This window comes from Pipra filicauda, unplaced genomic scaffold (genome assembly GCF_003945595.2).
Source record: "Pipra filicauda isolate LSUMZ 115617 unplaced genomic scaffold, ASM394559v2 scaffold521_size369105_pilon, whole genome shotgun sequence".
NCBI classification, from domain to species: domain Eukaryota; kingdom Metazoa; phylum Chordata; class Aves; order Passeriformes; family Pipridae; genus Pipra; species Pipra filicauda.
This window is the reverse complement of record NW_024104667.1, coordinates 241,599-265,493: the sequence shown is the minus strand read 5'-3', so window position 1 is coordinate 265,493 and position 23,895 is coordinate 241,599. Positions and strand designations below refer to the sequence as shown.

At 40.0% G+C, this 23,895-nt stretch overlaps 1 protein-coding gene across 1 annotated transcript in view; it reads left to right on the top strand.

Annotated features, from left to right (window-relative positions):
• The first annotated feature begins 1,138 nt into the window (after window positions 1–1,138).
• ITPRID1 (ITPR interacting domain containing 1) overlaps window positions 1,139–23,895 on the top strand; it is a 48,750-nt gene continuing 25,993 nt past the window's right edge. The window contains 4 exon segments of the mRNA XM_039387004.1: window positions 1,139–1,215; window positions 1,432–1,536; window positions 18,170–18,262; window positions 18,846–19,048. Coding sequence (XP_039242938.1) covers window positions 1,139–1,215; window positions 1,432–1,536; window positions 18,170–18,262; window positions 18,846–19,048 — 478 coding nt within the window.

The window sequence follows — 23,895 nt, the reverse complement described above, 5'->3', positions numbered from 1 at the left end:
TAATGTGTATTCACACAGGATGAGTAGCTTCCCTCCAGGAGATGCAGAACTCCAGATTGGATTCCTAGGTTTTTCCTTGATCTTTTTTTTTCTAGTCTCAGTATTGGTTTAGTTAACCTACCTGACCACAGTTGCATGATCTGGCTATTTCATCAAGTCTATCCAACTTTGACCTGTCAATACACATGAAGGGAGACATCATGAAGGCTTTTCTATTCAGGATTCCTGTTCAAAGGGCTGCTTAATGGCATCCTTTCCTTCATGGGTGCTGCTTTCCAAGTTTGTAGCATGTGTTGAGAAGAGATCTTTTACCCTCCCTGCCTTCCCCCATGAGGACTGACTTTGGATGGCCATATGGAATATATAATATTATTGAGCAAAGTGGTACGCATACCTTAATACACATATGCCAAGTTGCTAAACCCCTTATTTTACAACAGGTGCTATATAGTGACAGGGAAATGAACTTACTTGCCCAAAACACTTAACGGAAGTTGGAGGCTGAACCAGGCTGAGAATATGAGATTTGCCCTGGGTGATACCCACTCTGACTGGTACGCTCAATATCACTGGTATACTGGGGTTATTGAAAGTGGCCTTGCTCTCAGCTGAAATGGCACACCCTGCAGCAGTTGTGTGTTTGGGAATATTGTGTTGCTGAGAGCAGCTTTGCAAGTTTGGATTATTTGTTTGTCAGGTTGTTAATTTTTTTTCCAGTCTGACAAGAGCAGTTCCATAGGGTTTGACTATGTAATTTTCATTAGTTTTCAAGTGCTGAGTTTGTTTTTTTAGCTTACCTGACTTTTAAAAAGTCTTATTTGTTCTTCGGATTGATGTTTGAGAGAACTTTGTGCCATTTCCATGAGTCATGAAGGCACCAGGAATTTTTACTGTTCTGATAAACTCTGTGGTTGCCACATCCTTGGGCACCTGACTGAAAATTGGGCAGGCTGTTTTTTCGCAAGACATCTTGTCCTTCATACCTGTAGAAGATGGCATGAAATTACAATGTTTAGGCAGTCCAGTTTTGGATGTCATTGGGACCTCTTCCCAGTCTGTCTCTGCCTCATCCTTCAGGGTTGCACAGAGTATTCTGCATTCATTTATGAATGCATGAATTCATGTATGCACAATCAGGATGGCTTGTGGTATCAGCAGGATGGCAGCTCCCACAATAGGTGCCACAGGCTCTAAAATCTGTGCCACATCAACTGTGTGAGTACACCACTTTAATTAAAAACTCAACAATACAAAACTTCCTGAACATGTCTGTTCTTGAAACATTTGTGTGATACAGAGTAGACAAAGTACTTGAAAAACAAGATTTTTTTTTTTACATGACTGGGTAGGGATTATGAAAATATCAGCCCATGTTAGGCAAATGTTTGTCCTCTCTCCTTTGGTAACAGGAAAGCTGTGAGAATTTTTCAGAGCTGTCGAGGTGAGATGGGAGAACTGCTGTAGACTCTTACCTGTCCCTCCTCTGGCTTCTGAAGAAGCACTAGGTCATGCTCTGTGGTATCTGTGTTGGCCCAGGTAAGCCTTGTTTACTTTCCCTTTTTCTTTATTGAAGCTGCATATGTATTGTAAGCCTGCCCCAGAGAAGCACTGCTGGCAGAAGGGTGATGCCAAGGGTATCTTTTGAGGACAAAACTCCTTTTCTGTTGTTCTACTGTGTTCAAACACATCTAATAGAGAGGGAAGGTTTGTTTAACAGAGCAGAACTGTCTCTTGTACCATATTTCTCCATGTACATTGGACAATGCCATTACTAATGGCTAAAGCTTGAAGCTTATGTCACTGAGTAATTAAATATACACTATCTAATGATACCACTGTCAAGGATAGTGAGCTGTGTAGTTTTATTGGTTCGTATAAAGTCCAATTAAGTTATTGACTTATTAACTAACTCCTTTTCTCAGACATAGAGATAGGATTAGCAATTGCTTAAATGAAATCTCTGATTGACTAAGGGACATAAAGTCTGGGCTACAACACAAAAGATTACATGTACTTACAGTGTCCCCCCCTGCCCAGCCCAGTATGCAAAATATGTTCTTATCAACAGCGAAGTAAAATGTTTTCCCTCAGGGTTTCCTGTGCCAGTTAATGGGCAAAGTTAATGTTCATGAAGGCTAGCAGAGTCTGATGTGGATGAAGCCTGAACCAAATTCTCAGTGGTTAACTTTCAATTTAATTTTGTAACCTCAGAACTAGATCTGAAGTGACTGTCAGTTAAATCAGGAGTAATTTGGGGCAATTTTTGTAAATTTTTGGTAATTTTTGTCTACTGTTCTATGAAAGAGAAATCAGTTGAAACTTCGTACTGCAGAGAGAAAAAAGGGAGTAATTATAGTTAAACACTTGTCAGAGCAATTCTGATGAACATGTAGTATCTCGAATCTGAAACAGAAGGTAAACCTCATCTGATTTCTTTCTTTATACACTGACATATAGCAAGCATGCCAACTTCTGAGAGAAGTCAGCCAGGCTGTCCTGTGAACCAACCTAAAGCTATCTGAATCTGCTCCAAAACCATGACAAAATTGTGTAGGACTAGCTACAAGCAAGCTGATTCAGTGTTTGCTTCTCTGTGTTAAGCTGTTAGTGACATATTAGTGAAATGCATAACCATACTATAATTTTTTTCTAACCATTATCATCCTAATAAGAAACCTGAGCCCATATGTAAGGGTGGGATAGGTATAAAGGTATCAAGATTCCACTTGAACCATATTGCAATAAATAGCAACAAATGTAAAAACAGTTTGCCCTGAATGCCCCTCACAAGGTTCATTTCACATTGCAAGGACCAGTACACTTAACTATTGCTGTAACCCTTATGACTTACAGATACTAATTTTGTCAAGAAGAAAAAAAAATTCTGAATTGCAGTTCTGCAAATTTAGCCCTGTCCATAAGAGTGAGGGTAGTTATTCCTGGCTCTGATAATGCTAAAAATAAAAATACAGGCCATTTACCTCTTCTAGAATATCTGCCTGATCCTCTTTTGAAACCAGTAGAAATAGTAGAATATCTACCTTTTATAGATTCAGCATTACTCTATAGAATTCACTGTCATGCTGGTGTGAGGAGACAGGGAATACTGCTTTTCCCATCCTCCTTGAGGTTGTGTACAATTACTTGAATTAAAGCAACAAAATGTTTTTTACTCAAGTGAACAGAGGACCGAACACACAGAAGGAATAGACCTATTAACTGGAGGACAGAGCCCAAACTTATTTTCAGACATTAAAAGAAAGAGTGCTTCTTATAGATTATTCACTGTGAGTCATTTTGTCATTCAAGAGACTTACCACACTGACTGCCTCACTCATCTTTACTGGTTGGTGCACTATTGTTTAAAGAAATGCCAAGAAAACTGTTTCCCAAAAAATTTTGTTGCAGAGGAAGAAAAGGATCCCACAGGACAGGAGGATGGGACTAACAGTAAACAAAATGCTAAGATGTTTTCAAGAAGACTTACTTATAGTCAGGATTTAAAATTGCTTTGGTTTGACAGGACAGGCTGGCACTGGGATTTTCTATGCTTTCCTGTTGCTGCTGCAGGGTCCTTATGGAAGAGCACTAAGAGCAGCCCAAGGGCAACCCATCCCCATGCCACACTGCTGCAAGGGAGCTGTTGTAGGCATGCAGAGATTGCTGCCGGTGTAGGTATTTGTTCCCATTTCAAATTCTACCCTCATCCGTCTTCTTGACCTGCTTCATGGACTAATGCAGAAATGGAAGAGGAAAGAATAGATCCAGGGCTTTATTTCATTAACAGGAGCTCCAAAAAGGTAGGGAAATACTGAAGCATGTGTCCAATCATGCTTACACAGGTATCATGCAGCCAGGGCAATATTTCTGTGTTTTACACCTGCCCCTTTCTTTGTCCCTCTCCCCAGTAGCACAATCACTGAAAGGCCTGGCAAAATCTGTCCCATCAGTAGTTAGCACTAGGGCTGCTGGAAATGCCTGAAATAATCTTCAGGGTATGTGAAGGTCTTGGTGATGTTTGTCTGCTTCTAAAACTGGTCTCAAGGGCATATATTACTTTGCTGCTAAGGCATCTGAGTTCAAGGAGCATGCTGAGGTGGGACGTAGGAGTAAAGAGGTAACTTAACCCATTTGCCAAACTCAGTTTTCTTTGCTTGGAGTATTTGCTCAGGGATACAACAGCAGTGACCTTGAGCTCCCCATGACCACAGTGGTAGAAATTACATTCAAGTATAGGTATAGTGCCAGCTGCTTGGTTTAGAAGAAAGGAAAGAAGAAAAGACATCTGGGGCAAATGTTTTTCTCACTTACTGACAGCAGGAGGAAACAAATCTGCTGATGTGAGTGGGATTATATTGGTGCAAATCTACTATTTTAAGGACCCTTTGGCGGGCAACTGAAGGGCTGGTGGTCCTTATTAGTCCCCCATACCCACAGAGAATGGTGGTGTGAGAACAGAGGGGATCTGCCTGCACCCTTCTTATCGAAGGAAAGCAACTTAGGTGGTGCTGGTGCCCTGTCACCAGTTGTGGGCCACTCTCCTGAAGTGGGGAGACAAGGAGAGTGTCCTGGAATGATATAGCTGCCTTAGCCCCATCAAGAGATGTGCCTAGTCCAGTGCTAAGGGAGGAAAATATTTTTGCCTGACATCTGATCTACTGTTCTGATTCATCTGTGCCTAAGGTCCTTTGGAAAGAAAACCCTTGATTCTTGTATGTGGGCTAATGATTTGGAATCCAGTTCTTTTATTGCCAAACTGATGGCACTTTTGCCAATTCTATCCGTAGAAGCAGGGGCACACCATTTGTATTCCATATCAGTTGAAATAATAATTATATATGACCATATATCTGGCAAAGCTTAAAACAATAATAAAAAAAACCCCTAAACTAACGATCTAGCAAGCTAATAGCCAAACAATCATACACGATTTCTTTTAGGGAAATAAGACAATTTACCTCCTGCTTAGAGGACTGCTCATATAACTGTATTTTTTATAAAATTAAAGTATTTTATATAGTACTTCTGCAGAATGAAGAGGACATTCAGCTAGATAAAAACTGTTGCAAAAAGACAACAATCCTAAGACTTGACCACTTCTTAACCCATTCCAGTGCTTGTGGAAATCCCTTATTCCAGATTACCAGCATATTGATTCAGCTCTAGTACCCCAGGGGGATAGACGGAAAGCTAAATGGTTGCCATACCTATCTGTTAGATATTTCACATTAGGTAGCACAAGAAATGCCAGTTGTTCTGCAGATGTGTGCGATTCTGCCTCTTCCTTCTTCATCTGAAATGCAACATCCATTACCTTTGTTCTCTTGGTAGCTAGCACAGACCTAAAGCTATGGTTCTTTTTCTTGTGACAAGGAAGATCCTGAGACACTCTGTGGCCAGAATATCAAGTTGTGTGTCCTTCACTGATCCTGGTTGTTTGCAATGCAAATGGTAGGCTTTGTCTCACATAGTGCCATATCCATGGTAACCAAATGAAGACAAGTTTGCATTACTTCCTTAGTAAAGTGTAATCCTCCCCCTGGTACATGTGCCAAGGAAGCATATGGACATAAAGGGATAGCAATATATTTTGTGGAATGGGAAGCAACCAAAGCACCTTCTGGTTTTTTTTTGGTTTTATTTTTTTTTTTTTGTTTGTTTGTTTGTTTTTGTTTTTGTTTTTGTTTTGTTTTTGTGGGTTTTTTTGTTTGTTTTTGTGTGGGTTTTTTTGGGGTTTTTTTGGTTTTGTTTTTTTTTTTTTTTTGTTTGGTTGGTTTTTTTCATTTTTCCCCCGTGTCAGTTATTGTTGCACTCATTCCTCCACCCTCTTTTTCCTATCTTACCTTTATCTAGAATTCCCATTGTTAAAAATTAGACTAGTCCTGATTTCTGCTTTCCCCTTGCCTAGAGGCTAAGCAAACAATCATCAGGTCAAACTTCCAGCTTAAACACCACTTCCTGGCAAACAGCCCTTCCTTACTCTTCTTGGTATCTTTAAAAAAAGACAAACCGACATATTTTTTTTTCATAGCATCAGAGACTGTTTCTTTCGACCAGCTTTTTTAGCAAAGGGAACAGACTCAAATTGAGTGTACTGCAAAATTATTTCTGTTGATACTGTTTTCACTGTTGTTGTTTTGTTTTCTTGCTTTTGACAACCTGTGCGCTGAATTTATGTTCTTCCCTTTATGTATCTGGGAGGCTTAAAATATGCTTCTTTCCTACTTCAGCACAGTCTCATGCTGTTTGAATACGAGAAAGAACTTCTTTACTATGCAGATGGCCAAGTACTAGAACAGATTGCCCAGGGAGGTTGTGGAATCTCCCTCACTGGAGATATTCAAGGACTGTCTGGATGCAATCTTGTGCAGTGTGCTGTAGAATGACCTTGTTTGGGCAGGGAGGTTGGACCAGATGATCCAGTGTGGTCCCTTCCAATCTTACCGATTCTGTGATTGTGTGAAACATCTTTATTTAGTGTTATCTGCAATGTTTCTTCTCAATAAGAATGAGCTCACCTGGTGATTAAAATGCAGAACCATGATACCATCAGCTTCCAATTCAATTATTCACAGTAAGCAACACTGCTTGTGTCAACCAGCACTAAGACTTTTACTTTGAAAAGAGCAGAACTAGTTGATACCACAGCCTCTGGACAGAAATTTTACCAAAGGCTTCACATGGGTAGAACCCTCCCCAAATTTATATTTGCCAGCATATGAGAAAGCTTTAAGTGTTATTACAGCATTCACTATCTCTTATGCTTCCAGAAAATCTTCATTCCCTGGAGTTACTTCACCCGTAAGTGTTCACGTGGATGTTCCAGAGGTGCTTTGAATATCAAACCAACTTTCCTTTATTTCTTCCAAGCAAATGGCAGGCATGTTGTAGAGACAGAAAAAATTAATATTGTCCACAGCAGCTACAATTGCAGTGTGCTTAACAATTCAAATGTTGATGGGCAGGGAAAAGGGACCTCAGCTTCATTTATCTGCCCAAAGTCAGGTCCTAAAGCTAAAGACAGAAGGTTTTTGTCATCTCCTTTTGCTTCTGATTAAGACAGAGAGAAAACTGGAGACCTCAGTCTACAAGCAGTGGTTTATCCTAATATATGGCAATTGAAAAGAGTGAATAATATAGACCAGAAATTATGATTATTCTCGCCTCAGGGCACCTTGCAAGATGCATCTTTCTACTTGTTTACTGGAGCAGATATTGATGCATCAAGATACTGTGATCTTCCTCCCTGAAGGAGCTGCCATAAGAAGTGTAGCTGAGCCAGAATACATAACACAACTGTGTCACTTATGACAGTAGTAGTATGAAGGATTTTTACTGTTTTCCTCCCATTTCTTTTTTTAGTGGTTACCTAAAAACAGCAATTGATTCATAAATGATATGGAGTACGAACTATAAAGTTGATAAAAGAAGAACTTCTCTTCCTAGCTCTGGGATCTGAAAAAAGCATGTTTTTTTTCTATTCATTCCATGTTGCAAAAGCATACTTAGTGTTCTACTGTCATGCAAAACCAGCCCAGTCACCACAAATATACTCAAACACTTTTCTTTATAGATATGGAAGATTTTGAGAATTTAAAGGCCTCTACCTCCTAATTCATGTCTACATAACCGAAAATTTACTTGTGTATTTCTCAATATTGAAGATAACTGGGGGCTGCCTAGTTGAGTATTCATGAAGATGGATATGGAGATGTTTGCATTCATAAACATCTAAATAAAATGGATAAATATTAGCCAAGTGTTATGAAGTAATCACTTGACAAATTAAAAGCAAAAAGTAATATTAACAGCGCTATCCAGTATGTATCATACAGTGTAAGGTATATTATGTGAAGCTGATGAAGTTCACGATCCTGTTTCGGTGAAACAAACACACTTTGCTCTAGTTGGTGGCAGGGAGAATGGTTCTGTTAAATGCTGGCAACAAAAGTGAGACAAATCTGTCTGTGAACCTCCCTCAAAATGTTTATGTGTTTTTTGATTTTTAGACACTTTTCATTTCTCTCATTCTCTAGTAAAGAGCTGGTATAAATATATGGCTGATGCATAGTCCTTGATTTCTACCTTGAAACTATCTTGGAGGGGAGGGGGAAAGGGTGCAGTGGGTAAAAAAGAGATTTCCAAAATATTCTGAGTGTGTTATCAAATGAACAAAACACACAGAACAGGGAAACCAGCCAGTCATTCATTCCATCAACAGATTTGCAAGGCTAAATCTGCTTCTGGAGAGCAGTTAGAAATTAAAACACACAGATGATGATTGGTGCTGGCACCCAAACTGTGAACAAGAGGACACTCTTGCCTGAAAAGATGTACCAAATCAGATTAATCATTATGTGTTAATTAATTTGAATCAAAAGAATGTCTTCAGCTGTCTATGCAGAGGAAAATAATGATGATAGCACTAATTAAATGTAATTAAAGTTATCTCTGTATTTCCCATATTTGGGTCCAAACTCTTCATTGCCCTTCATATTGTGTCATTTACAGTTCAGTTCCATTGTAGCATCTTCCCCTGCTGTAAATGGCTGTGCAAGTCATCGGCCTATAGAGAATCAGGCCAGTGGATTACTCAGCTGACAAACTAGCTTTAAACACTGACTTCATACCCTGAGAAGGTGTGTCACTGCATCTCCTCCACTGTGACTCATCCTAACGTGAAAAAATGTTCCTTCTGCCTCGCTCTTCTCTTTTACTCCCCCAAAACACTACTGTCCTTTCTTTGACCTCCTTCTGTCGCATGGGTATTTCTACTGACAACTTCTCTGACAGATGGGAGGCTCCATTTTCTGGCAGTTTTTTCCTTTAAAATGCAGTGACAGATATTGCAGGCACCATTCTTATGCAACTGTGGTACTCTGACTGGAAGAGCCTTTGAGAGGCCACAGCAAGTAGACAAGACTCTGGACTCCCTCTGTCAAAAGACATGGAAAACACAGTTCATGCTGTATAACCCATCCTCTGTATAAAGCATGTTTCTAGCCCATGCTTTCATCCTTTTGCTCATAGCTTTTTATTAGCCTCAAAGTCTCCTAAAAGGAAATAAGGGAAAAGAAGTCAGTAGGTGTACCAACTGACAAATTACTATCTACAACTAAAGATTTAAGTGATTTTGAAGAAGGTTGGGTTTCTTGGTCCAGAGAACATTCACAGAAGGGCACCATCTTCCACAGCATTCTCCTGGAGAAACTGGTCACTCATATCTTGGATGTACTCTTCACTGAGAGAAAAGCTGCCTGGATGGCTGGGCCCAGAGAGTGGTGGTGAATGGAACTAAATCCAGCTGGTGGCTGGTCTCTAGTGGTGTTCCCCAGGGCTCAGTACTACTGCCAGTCCTGTTTGATATCTTTATCAATGATCAGGATGAAGGCATTCCCTTCTGCCCATCTCAGAAACTTTGTTGTGATTAATAGTTGCATTGAGAGGAAATTGCTTTTGTGGTTTGATGGAGCAGTTTTCATGATCTGAGTAGCAGCTGGACAGCTATGTCAGTGCTATCATACTAAACTCACTTTTGGTCACAAACGCATGCTACATGTGGTAAAGGGTTAATTTCTGAAAGATATGAGATTTGATAAGGAACAAGATGCCCCAGTGCTAGCTGTTGCAGAGGACTTTAAAATTTCTGTTACAAGGACAAAAATCTTACAACTTAAAAGGACACTATTGGCAAGAGGAAATATTATTATATTTTCATTGCACAGAGGAAACTGATGTGTAAAAGAAAGAGGAGACTTGTCCGTTCAAGAGGGAATTCACATTTCCAGAGTGCCAGCCCAGGGATTCAGCCTCAAAAAATAGCTTCCCACCCTCTAACCAACAATAGAGCTTTCTATTGACTGATGGGCTCTAAAAATGCCACTGATGTTTCACAATAAGTAAATGCAGGGAATCTTTTCTTTAGTTTTCATACTTACTTTTTGAGATGGCATCAGATCCTGGCCAATGGACTGACAATAGCTTTGATGTGGACAAAGAAAGGATTCTGTTGTGCAGCAGAGTATCATGGGCTTACCTAGATGAAGACCGTTAAAAGTGATAGACCACCCTTTTATGCCACTGCTTGGTAAGACTGGAAAAATCAGGTTCTGCAGATTCTCAGCATCCCATGGTGACTGATGACAATGTCAGGGCCTTTTTCTGTACTAGTTTGTTTCTACTGGTGACAAGCATTCACACGTTGTTCTTAATCACTAACTCTATTTTTATTCTCAGTGTTTCGTTCTTGCAGGGTTCTGGTGGAATCTTTGCACCTCTTTGTATTTCCTATTGAAATGTTAGAAAAGCACAAATTTCTTGTTTCCTCAGGTGAGCCTTTAAGTACCAGATACTCAGTGTCACAATTGTGGTTGTGTTTTGCCTCCTTTTTCTTTATTGGATAGGGAAAAAATCACCAGTGTTGCGAAATCTGATCTTGTTTTCATCAAAACTTCACCATTGTTCTAATGTTCTCTTGGGTGAATGTGCCACTTGTCAAGGAATGTCACCTCAGAGTACTGTGTTTAGTCTAAGACTTGGCTGCTTCTTCCATCTTCCAGTAAAGGACCTTCTTTTCTCTTCCTTCTAAAGTGTGTGAACTGCCTACCTCTTTATATTGACCAAAAAGGGAACTTAAAAGATTGTTTGTGAGAAAACATTTGGTCTTACTGGGAGATTCTAATCTTCAGTGCACCAGTAATGAGCTTTCCAGGTTACAGCTAGGCAGACATTAACACAACCCTGTTGCTCTGCAGTTTAACAAAAAAAAAATAGAGTAACTTTGTAAATTCATAGACACTGTATTCCAAAAGTCTTTTGAGACTTAATTTTGACTTCTGATTGCTGCCCATTTTCCATGTCAAATCACTGTGTTAATGAGAGTTGTACCATTTAATCCAGGAGGTGATAATGCAAGGAAACCACCTCCCACTTTATCTTATGTCCAGCCGAGCCATGTTGCAAATCAACCTTTCCCTCCCTCCTTTGTAATGGAAAGCAAGGCAGTTTCTTAAACTGACAGTCTCAGTGGCTTTGGTGGCTTGTCTGTAGCATTTTTCAGCAATGAGTTAAATATCTATGAGTCATCCTTGCTTACCTTCAGGTTAGAAAACTGAAAAGTAGGAGAGCTGGGATCAATTTCTGGCTCCGCTGCAAGCTTCCTGCATGCTAAGTAAAAAATGAAGAGATAATCTTCCCTCCACGGAAGAGTGGACTGTCTCCCTATTTCAAGCTATACAGGAACTGTGTATTTGGATTCATTCATGCAGAATCAGAAATTATGGTTTTCAATTTTCATTAGGACTGCTAGATACTTCCAGAAAATTTATGGCTGCATATAATTTTTATATATATATTAATATATTATATATGCATAAATTTTATTTTACTTTCCAAATTTGGTTATAAAAAGCTCTCAGACTACTTAAGGAAATTACTAGATTCTTCTGTCAATATTTCTTATCCATTCCAGGATTCACCAAAAATGGAGCCATACAATAGGGTGGTTAATTGTCACGAACTGATCTGGCAATAGTCTTCCAAAGGGCTCTACTTTTATTTTTAGAAGACTCTATAGAAGAAAATATTCATCATGGTTACATTCTTGTGTTCTGTAAGTTTGTATCACTTTATTACCTAAATATTTGTTATTTGATTTCTCCAGCAGGGAATATGATATCTACAATACTGAAGTTTCTGGCAGGTGTAAGACCCCAGGCCCCGAGCTATGAGCTCACCAAAGGAGTTTTACTTTAAAAATATACAAGGCTGTGACAATATCCGCCCTCCAGACATATTAGTAGAGCCCTGAGTTCTTTTAACACCTTAAGAGAGAGTGTATAGGAGAAAAGCTGCACACATTTTCTCAGGGGGTACTTTTAGTGGTAAACTTTAGAAAATAAGAGTACTTGGCAAAAGTTTAAAGGGTAACATTCCACATTCCACAAAGCATTGACTTAGCACATGCTAACCCATACAATTTAGCAAAATCCAAACCATCCAATCTCAAGCTACCCAAAATATTAAGAAAGGAGATTAGGAGAAGAAGAAGTAAAGAAAGAGAGAGTAAAAGAGGAAATTATAGGTACCTGGAGTCCTGTGAGAGTCCATCTTCCACCTGTCCAGGTGGCAGGGTTTGAACAAGCACAGAGAGTACATGTTGCTGCTTTTATTTGTTTGGCCCTGCTGTGGCCACACAACCTGCCTCCAGCTGGGACTTCTGGTGTGCCAGCCAATCCTGGGCTGGGTCAGGGGCTCCGAGGTGGGATGTGGGCAGTGCTCCTGGGCTGCCTTTGACTGGCAGCTGCTTGGGAGTTGCCTGGTGTCTGCTGGGGCTGGGATTTGGGACAGGGCATCACCTCACTTCTGTGAAATTCAATCTGTCCCTTCCCCCCACATACACACACTTGAGTTGGTCCAAGCCAATAATTAATATAATAATCCAGTGTCTCACAGTAGGGAAATTCTGACCCCTGAAAACTCAGAACAAAATATTCTACTTTGGATGATTTCAACCAAAGAATGAGCTTTTTATTTTGTTGATCTACATTAAATGCTTTTCCACAAATATTTGGTTTGAAATGACACGTCTTGCTTAGGACCCAGTGCTTCATAAGAAATATATCTCAGTGCTCTATTAATTTCTAGGCTATTCTTTGCAGGATAGAATTTCCCATCATGTGTCTGGATTGCTTTCTGAACAAGTTATCTGCTTCATCATAGGAATTTCACATTGCTGTGTGCCCCACGGGAGATGTAGCCTGCTGTACAAGCATGATTTATAGTGCAAACTGTGGTTTCATATGCCCACAACCCCATGAGGCAATGTACTGCTATAGGGAAATATAGTTTAACCTTGAACTTAAAACTGAATGTATTTCGTTCACCAAAACTGAGATTTTTTTAACTTTTGTACTACTTTGGGATAAAAACAAAGTCTGAAAGACTGGTATTTCCCATGAGCTCTTCAGTATGACTTCATGCATTCACTGCTAAAGCAAATGTGGCTTAAGTGTACAAACAATCAACAACAAAAAAGACTTAGGAGTGATGTTTGAAAGTGAGGTGAGAAGTAAAAAAATAGCCATAGTCTTATATTACAGTCACAGCAACATTTTCCAATATTAGGGTAAGGCCAAGTCAGCCAAACTCATACATAGCAAAGCTAGCCATTATTGCAGGTTTCCTTATTAATTACCATGTCACCATGCAGACATGGATCAGCTGAGAGCCATCATGCATCTGCCTCCTACATGATCCACTGAAAAGGCTTTTGCTTCCATTCTACTCAATCCTGGCTCAGAGAAGCTGATTTAATTTGATTCTTAGTAACATTTAAGTTCAGAAATGACAGATTTTACTCCTGCAGAATGCTAAAATTTCATTGTCTTTGCCTTAAGCATAAACTAAAGCTTTGAATCTCAACACTTAACTGAGGTCAATATATGCTGAGGGAAAAGTAGATGATGCTTACAGGCAGGAAAGTTGAGCTTATGGATCTGTTTTTCTACAAGCCATCACCATATATGTCCTGAGCGATCTGTGCTGCCCATCGGACTGCATCCCTGACCTTGTCTCTTCTTAGGACACAGCAACTGTTCTTTTGGGGCATTTAATTTTTTTTTTTTTTGTTATTTTCAGTGGTTTTATCTTACAGTTTATCTACAAGTGGGGATAAGCTGCAAAGCCAAGAGCAGGGAGATAAGACAGAATATCATAACATCCTTCACCATTTCTAATGAAGACTGTTTAATTATAAAATATCAAGCACCACAGACCTCTGGGCTGGGGCAAGCTATTGGGAGAATGTGATATTCATGGATAAGCTGTGTATTTTTACTTCATTTGGAAGATGAGAAGATTCTCTCATGAAGTGACTGTAAATCTGCCTGACCTGAACACAGAACTTTTTGCATGTTCTCACCTACTTTCCTTATCTGCTGAACTTAGTGAATTCAGAGAGTGGTTTGTTTGGGTTTTTTTTAGGAAAGGAGCCATAAGCCCAAGTCAATTCACAGGTCTTCATATCCACAGAAGAATATTTTGGAAGTCCAGAATATTATTTAGCAGTGTTTCCATATCTACACTTTTTCTTTATTTGGTTTACAAGTAGAAGATGCAGTTCAACTGTAGATTATTTGCAGGAAAATGGACACATTATGAACAATCCATCTTTCTAAGAAGCACTAGGCCTCGCTTGACATAACTTTGGAAGTTGCAAGCTGTGCGGTGTTTATACTTGCAGACTGTGTGAAACTATGTGAGTTTATAGTTGTTAGCTGTGTGAATACTGTATGTTTATAGTTGTAAGGTATGAGAAAACCATGTGTTTATAGTTGAAAGTTGTAGGGAAACTGGAGATAAAGGGACACTTGGAAAATTTCGGAAAGCCCCTAAAGGCGGATCGATAGGAGGGACTTTGGGTGGCACGAATGATGTCAGACCGTGTGGACAGAGCACCAGAACCAATGAGCTGAAGGCATGAGATGCGTGCACAGACTGAGCTATCCAATCACCTTGTTGTAAGCACGTACCTGGAAAAAACTAAACTGTATAAAAGTTAACTCATTTAAATAATAAATTGAACATCGTCTGATCATATTGATTGTCTGCGTGTGTTCCGGAACTCCTGCCGTCCATATTCAACAGTATGTGATTTAATCTTGTCTCCTGTTAGAGATGACTGAGGCTAAAATGCTCAATTTCCCTCAAATATCAGAGGCCACATTTTGCTTAGCAAAATTTATTATTCATAAGCAAAGATATACTTAAATGTGCAAATTTACAATGCATTGTTTGTTTGTTTGTTTGTTTTCATAAAGTTTTCTGATAGATTTCTAAAGGGCATTATTTCCCCTGAAGTATTTTCCAGTTTGGTAATGAGATTCAGTGTTTCTAGTGTTGGAAACAAAATACTTAGATCTGGAAATGTAAATACTGCACTCTCCCCACTACTATTTCTGTGACCTCTTAAATATGGAGAAAAAACCCTCTAATAAATGTCAACCTCTTTAATGAGAAACTTCTCATGAGAGTCTTCTCATTAGAGAAAGAAGGCTCTAACCATGAGTGAAATGACTTGTGTTGCACTACCTGAAGATGTAAAGTTTATCCAAGTCATGAGGTGGACGTGAGCTCCTGAGTTCACCACTTAACAGGTTGGGTGGCTTAGTCTGGGCATACTTTTGACCCACAGAAGTATAGGACAATTCAACTTTCTTTAGCCTACAACAAAAGCCACTTAAGGTGTCTGTGCTGGTTTAGAGTTAACTAGCAGGGGAAATGAACTCAACTCAAAGGAGAGATTATAAGTCAGAATAACAATTTATTACAATAATACAGTAAGTACAATCATACAAACAAACAATTGGTCTTAACCCACAAAACCCAAATGTATAACCCAGTACCCTGGGGCAGGAACAACGTGGTGTTCCTTGGGCCCCGCTTGAGTCCAAAGTAAAGGGAGAGGGGAAGAACCTGCTGGTGGGAGAGCTGTTGCAGTCTGGTCAAAAGTGGTGTGATTGCAGTGAGATGCTGGGGAAAGAGCTGTTGCAGTCTGGTCAAAAGTGGTGATTGCAGTGCAGTTGAGGGTGGTCTAAGTCTGGTTGAGAGCGATGAGCTGCAGTCTTCCTCTGGATCCCACAGAGTGGTTAAAAATGTTCCAAGACTCCAAGATTATATATCCCCCAGTTCAGGCAGGAATGTTCAGTGCTTCCCTCAGGGCGGGGAGTTCCACAAAGGGTGTGAGGACAAGAGCATCCTCCTATCTCACAGGCCTCTTAACACCTAGTTTATAGCCTGAGGAGTCAGGCTCTATGGGCAGAGGGTGCGAAAAGTCTGTTGACAACAGTTTCTGGGAAATGGCATGGAAGGCTATAGAATACACAGTTTTGGGTTACACCCATACCATGATGAACTGGTCTCAATTGTCCTAACTAGGACAGTGTCACACCCTGTGTTTAGAGTATTGCCACACCAGCTACTGCCTCTTACCCAATTTGGGGTAAACTATCACGTTCTGCCATTTGATTTTTTGGTGACCTGCTACTGCCTACATCTCCTATAAATACAACATCATTAAAGTCATCATTAAATTTTTTACTGAACGCCCTGACCAGTTTTCTACAGTGCTAGGTTTTTATTTGGCAGCACTTGTATTTATTCAGTCCCGGCAATATGAGATATTGAGGAAATCACATCATCAGCCACTTTGTGATCAGCCACAGAGAGGAATATATACTTATTAACTCACTGCCTAATCTAATTTTTTAAGTTCTCACATTTTATAGTGAATCTACAGCTTCTGTTGGCACATGACTAAGAAATGGTATACAACAAGTAGATGATTCTTATTCAAATTATGCTCAGTTTGCTGCTAGAAAGTCTAGTTTATGTTACTACATGAATTACAGGATGTTGGTAACCTTTATATTTTCAATTTGGATGGATATCCTTTTACTGAGTAAGCCAGAAGGAGCTCATGCTCGAATTTACAAGTAGAATAATAATACAATAGAGAAGATGAAAGGAGGTTTACTCCTTCTTTACTGACAGAATTTTGTTAAATAGGTGAGAAAACTTTAAAACTTTTTCTCTTCCATTTATTTTTATAGACAAAACCCCTCCAACATTTTTCTTGTGGCATTCAAAGTTTATCTACTGCTGCTCATAGGCAAATGTTACCCTAGCTTTGAGAGGATCAATAAGACTTTTATTTTGGTGTTAGGAGGGCAAGTGACAATGACGGGCACAGTGTATTTTCGTCTGATTTATTCCCTTCTCATCCTCACTAAATAATCAAATACAGCTCACAGGTATAGCACACTTGGAATCTAGCAAACAGTGTTATCAGTTTTATGACATATATTTCCTCCTTCAGAAACTCTTGCAAGTATTCGCAACTGTCACTACTCTCAAACATATTTAGTGCCCGATGTTAAGCCCAGAGAAATCAATATTCACAAACATTAACAAAATTTCTAATATACTTGAAAAACTGTTATATATGAAAAAAAAATCCTACCAGCATGTGTTGGAATGAAACTTTAAATAATATATTTTAATTGTGGGAGTTTTTAATTAAAAAAACCAGGAATTAAAATTTATTTTAATCATACTTGCTCTATGTACATCTTCAATGGTTCTGCAGCAGATGGTGGAACCCAACTCATAGTGCCTACTTTTAAATAGCAGGGGCTTAGAGTGTACTGCTATTGGTTTATGAAATGTAAGGGCACCTGTCTTCCCTTTCTTATTAGCGCATGTTGCATTATTCTATGACTAACCTAGCTCAACTATGACTTGATCTTCCCACAGTGATATTGTTCTGTAACTTTGTCACTCAGGCTAAAGTGTTTCCTTATTTAACGAAATTGGTGTTTTGGTCTTTTCTCTAGTTTGAAAGATTTCTGTTTTGAGGGGCAAAAAGGTAAAAAACCCACCAAATTATTTTTAATTCTTCTTTGCAGTTTCCTTCTCTCATACTGATATCAACAGTATCAAAAATCTACATATCCCTCTAGACCTGTTTAAGATGTGAGTTGATGGATAACCTGCAATGATAAAAAAATTGTCCATATAATGTTTCTACTATATATAAACATTTGCTACTGATCTTGATAGGTATGTGTAAGTAAAATTCAAGTTAGGCATGACAAAACCTGTTGAGAGAGACCACTGTGCTGCAGGATATTCTTTTTGCAGTGTGAGCACTTTGAAAAACAGTTATTTCTCTACAGAGTAACAAATACAGACACAATAAGAAATGAAGCAGAGAATCACTCTCAGGTGCCACTCCTGCTGTTGCAACTCATTGTGCCTTGTGTCTCCAAAACTTTGTTATGAGCGATTATATCTTTTGAAGTAGGTGGCTAGGGAAACCATGCTCTCTAAAGATTCCCCAAAGATTCACCATCTGTCAAAAGTGAGCCATTCTGCCACCTTTATAATTAACTGGTACCTCACACCTACATTCTCACACCTACTGTAACATACTGTTCTTGAGAATAAGCGTATTGCCACACTGATGGCAGCTCCTCTTCTAAGGCATTGCTATTATGTATTATCATAAACCAAGACAAAATGCAAATGTTTACTCTAGGAAAAAATCATAATGACATCCCAGAGGAGTACATGAGTAAACACATTTCACAGTTGCTTTTTTATCAACCAGGTCCCTGCAAGAGTTTTCAGAAAGTCCAGCTATGTCAAGACGTGAGAATCTCAGCTCTTCCCACTTGTTCGTGCTCACTGATGCACCCAAGAGGTTAGTTAGATCCATGTATTTCCAGTGAGGAATACCAGGTATTAGTTCATCAAGGGATCAACAAATATGAGTACAATTTTAAATAAGCAGTCAAGGTCTCAGTCTGTAAAAGCCATGTACTCATTTATTTGAACAAGAGCAAAATAATCTTTACAATAACATGTATCTGATCTCCAATGCATTTGCATCAGTGCAAAAATCAAAACCTACCTGAAACTGCAGCGGGCTTTGAATCCCCTGGAAGATAAAAGACTGTGAGTTCTTATGGCAGCTGCAGCATGCCTTGTCTATACTGTGTCTAGAGAGAAGGGAACCTGCAGAGCTGTGAACCTACACCTTTTATTAATGTTCTACTTGCTAAGTTATCTAGATGTAATGCCACCAGATTCCTTTGGGGAGAGGAACGTATATTAATCTTTTAGCAATGTAACCCAAAATGACTACTTTCACTTAAGAAGTAGTCCCCACGGGAGGGGGAAAGAAGGGAAGATAGCTGCTTGTTAAAAACAACACCATATGATAACTACTGCAAGGGAAAGGTGGTACCAAGACAGTAATGTAAATAATCCTATTTTCACCACAGCATCACTGAATGGCTGGTGTTCTGGGAAAAGGATCCAGTGGAGATTCTGCTTAATTTGGGGTTTGGTACAGAAGAACCTGATGTCTGCACAAAAATCCCTCCTCGGTTCCTCAGTGGTGCTTCTGTAGCAAAAGGGTTCAACGTCCAAGTCTTTTTGGAAGCTCAGAAGCAGCGGATGGATGTTGAGAAGCCAAACCTACATGGTAAGGAGAGACATTTTGGCAAAAGGAGAAGTTTTAGCCATAAATAGTGTGGGAACTTAGAAGGTAGGGAAGAAGATGGTTATGAAAGAAAATTAATGAAAAGGGGACATGCATTTAGGGGACAACGAGGAACCTCACCCCATTTGTGACAATGATACTTCCTAATATGACTAGCTCTACTTAGCTGTGGACTGATTTCTGTGGTGAAGCTACTAGCTTGTGGCATTTAAAAAAAAACCCTGCACATCCTCTATAAGACCTATCCCATGACCAGAGACTGTTCTTGGTGTCGCAGAGGCTGCCAAATTATGTGGGTCAAGTGACTCAGCCACTTCACTGTAGATACCTTAATATGTACCCACCATCATTGGTGATGTAAGCCAATACAGAGGATATTGAATTCAGTCAGGCCTGACGGGGGCCTATGTGGGCACAGGATCCCTGCTACAGGACAATGTGCAGACTAGATGACAAGGTATTAACTTTCTGTGACTAGAGCTGCCAGAACGTGTGCATTAGACCCAAAAATCCCTAACTAGAGCCTAACAATTTTGTGTTTCAAATATGTCCTAAGGCATAGATGAGGAGTACAAAAAAATTGCACCATTTAAAGCACAAAGTCTTGATTTTTATTCACTTAGATGCTTTTAGATTTTGTTTTGTATGTTTTTCTGTTAAGAAATGAATATAAGGTCTTCATCTTAAAGATATATTTGCATTAAAATAGATTGTTAATCTGCTAGTACATCATCCACCTGAAAAGTCCCATTTTGACATCATATCCCAAAAACTGGAGGCACAGTTAGCCAGATGGCTCTTGAAATCTTCTGTTTACTTAAGATGCTCAGTAAAGCAGGATCTTTCACGTAGCCCATGCATTCCCGTTTAGAATTGCACCAAGGAAGCAGTATGGATGGAATGAGAATTGAAACAGAAATGTCAAAGTATTGTGGAAAATATGTTTTTCTCTTTCTCTCTTTTTATAGCACACATTTCAATATTTACAGCAAACTGACATATCAAACAGGTTTCTCAAGCTCTCACTTTGTTTCTCTCTCTAACTCCTGAGAGAGAGGGAAAGAGAGATCAGAGGTAATCAACGTGAGTAGATGGAAATGGATTTGATGAGAAGACTCTTAAATGGATTAGAAATTGGTTGGATGGTCATATGCAAAGGGTTAATAGCTCAGAGTCCCAGTGGACTCTGGGACTGAGTACACCCTCAGTAAATTTGCAAATCACACCAAGCTGAGTGGTGTGGTTGACATATCTAAAGGACAGGATGGCATCCAGAGAGACCTGGACAAGCTCAAGAAGCAGACCCATGGGAATCATCTCGTAGTTTAATAAGACCAAATGCAAGATGCTGCACATGGGTTGGGGTATCAATATAGGGTGGGGAATGAACAGACCGAGAGCAGCCCTACTGAGAAGGAGTAGAGGGTGTCGGTGGATGAGAGACAGGACATGAGCCTGCAATATGTGCTTGCAGCCCAGAAACCCAAGTGTATTCTGGGCTGCACCAAAAACAGTGTGGCCAGCAGGTTGTCTTAGTTTAAAGACAAATATTCGAGCAGGAACTCCAACAAAACGAACTCCCTCCCCTTTTTGTTTCCCATCAATACAGAGAGGCAAAATGCAAGGAGGTATAACTGAAAAAAATAACAATTTACTGACAAGGAAACAGCCACAACCACAAAGATGCAAAGGAAACAGCTTATCCAGAAAGAGGAGAGTTCACAACCCCACGTGGCCCTCCAGGAACAAAGGGGGAAAGAAATGGTGGAGGGTCCTCCCAGCCAACCACCCCCCCTCTGCCCAATTAAGCAAAAGAAAACATGGGAAACAGGACAAAAGGAAAAATCTAGGAAAACTGTGTTGTTCACAAAGAATTATATTATTAAACTGCCCATACTGTGTCACTTGGTCAAGTTCAGGTCTTCACTGTAGTAGTGGTGTTAGTTCAGAACCTCTTTGTCTTCTGCCACGTGTTACCTACAGCACAGATGTCGCACTGCTTGACTTGGCTGGGTGGCAGGCAATGGCAGTTCAGTCGGCTCAGCACAGGCCAGTGGTGGTCCCATGACGAGGACCAAAAATCAGACTGGGAAAGATTCAAGGCGTGGAGAAACGTCTATGGCAATTAAATGGACTGTTAAACTACCGGATGGACTGTTTTACCCCTGTTTACTGTTGAATTCACATGAAGTTTAATGTACCCCCAGTTTACTGTTGAATTTTTATATCCTCCATATTGTCCCCTTCTTCCCTCACATTTTCCCGCCCAAACTTGTTTACTCCCTTGTCCTCCCCTGCTCTCCCGCTCCTCTGCACTTGATTGGCTACAGTTTGCTGCAGTGCAGAGAGAGCTCCCATTGGCCCTTTCCCCTGGAGACCCAAGGTTGCCCTATCTCCCAACCACTACTCCCCCTGAGCTGCCCGTCTCTTGCTCCTCCCTAAGCCTGAGTCCACCCCCTGAACCTACCCTATTTAAGTCTCTGTTCCCCTAATAAAGTTGGCATTGCTTCCCGAACCCTCAGCTGTGTCCTGACCCTCATTGCAGTGCCGTGGTCCCATTCCCTTTCCCCCCGGACCGTGGCAGTCCCATGCGGTGGCAGCAGACAATTTCACTTTTGTTTTCTCCCCGGCTGCGGTGGAGGGCAAGCAGTGGTGATGGCTCAGGTAGTGGGTCCAGGCTCAGTGAGAGCAGCAAGTCTGGCAGGTCTGAGAGTGTCAGCAGTGGTGGCTGTGGCCATGGCAAAGAACAGTGCCACACGGACTCTCTAGGCATACCCATGTGGTCTAGAGGACAGAAGGAGTTTCTGTTCCCCACCCAGATGTTTTTTATTTATTCCCTTCTTCTCCTGACTCCAGAAGAGGGGGGGCAGAAATTCATACTTAAAGAGACAGTCATTCTAAAACAATGTTGGAAAAGGGAACAAAATACAAAAAACTTCCTGTAACTATAAACAAATTGAAGGAGGTGATATTCTCCCTCTACGCCACTCTGGTGAGACCATACCAAGAGTACTGCACCCAGTGCTGGAGTCCCTGGCACAGAAAAGACCTGTTGGAAAGAGGACCATCACCAAGATGATCTAAGGCTAAGAGAATTGGGATTGTTCAGCCCGGAGAAGAGAAGGCTTCAGAGTGACCTAATTACAACCTTTCAGTACCTTAAGGGAGCCTACAAGAAATATGGAGAGTCACAGGACAGGGGAGAATGGCTTCAAACTGAAAGAGCAGATTTAGATTAGATGTTAGGAAGAAATTCTTTACTCAGGGGGCGGTGAGGCATGGGAACAAGTTGCCAGAGAAGCTGTGGATGCCCCACTCCTGGAAGTGTTTCAGGTCAGGTTGGATGGGGCTTTGAGCAACCTGACCTACTGAAGTCCCCTGCCCAGGGCAGGGGAGATGAAATTAGATGATCTTTAATGTTCCCATCCAACCCCAGGAAATAGTCCCTGACATAATTTCTTCATGACCTGAGTATTTATTACACTGCACATGAGTGAGGCATTTATTTTTATGTAGTTCATTTATAATTTCTCTTGTTTGATTTGTTCTTTAGGTGTCTCAAGTTCTTTGAAATAATTTACAAAAGCTAAGCAGTGGGTAAAAAAAATTCAAATTGCAGCAAATTTTGTTCAGGTTCAAACCAAAAAAATGACTGGACTGCTGTACCAGACTGCTGTCAGACAAAGGAGATTAGCACTTGGCATGTTTATGTCCTGATGTAGTGGGAGCTAGATGAAATACCGAGGATAAAATATGCTTTACATGGAGAGCATGCGGTAGCCCAGTGGATGTACAAAATGAAAAATTATTAACTTTGAAATCCCAAACTTAAGCAAATGGAAATTATACAACACTGTGTCACATGTACTGATAGATCAGATAACTCTAAACAATATCAAGCAAAAACTTCTTTTAAACAGTAGCAAAATTTTCCTCCAGTGTTAAAAACCAGGCAATGTCTGGGGCAAAACCAATAAGGAGTATTCTTGAAATATAGTAACTATCAAAATTATATGTCATGATATTTGTCCTTGATACTATGGACCAACTCAGATCCATGTTAAATATCCCATTGTTGTCTAACTGTCAGTGAAGCAGATTTACCAACAGCCTGCATGCAGACTGCATAGAGAAAATGTGGCTGCTCTCTAAGAGAAACGACAGCCATCTACTGTGCTCAATGAATCTCTCAAGGAAGCAGGACTTCTGGTGGCATATTCATTGCCTCAGGATAGGTACTGACACAACGTGCAAGCAAATGTGTTGTGTTTCTCTGTGTAAATGACTTCATAATACTGTAGTGAAGGAAATCTCCAAGATCCCTTAGATAAAACATTATTGGCTTCTCTTTATATACTGCACTATGGAAAAAAAGGGCCCAGAAATTACAGGAGGTTAGTAAAATGAAAAAAATCTGGGAACCTTTACATGACATCATCTATGACTTTCTGGGGGATAAGTTATTTGCTTTGTGCTCCTATGAAAATGAGACTATAGCTTCTGCTGTCAATTTTTATCAGTAAATGACTGCATTTTGCAGCTCTCTTGGAGAGCTGCCAATTGTAAACATTTGAGGTCAGATCTAAATAACTTTATTCACATGAGTTTAAATAAGTCCTCAAAAAAGGCATCCAATTCTGGCCCAGACAACTGGAGAATTTCAGGCTAAATTCTGTAACTGTTATTCACACAGAGCAATATTCAGCTGCACTTGACCCAAGGAATTCAACCTTGCGTGTTTATCTAATATAAAGAACTATGCTATGATGTCTCTATGTAATTTGAACGGGTCCTCTGGAAGCAAATGTAAAAATGTAGCCACTTTTAAA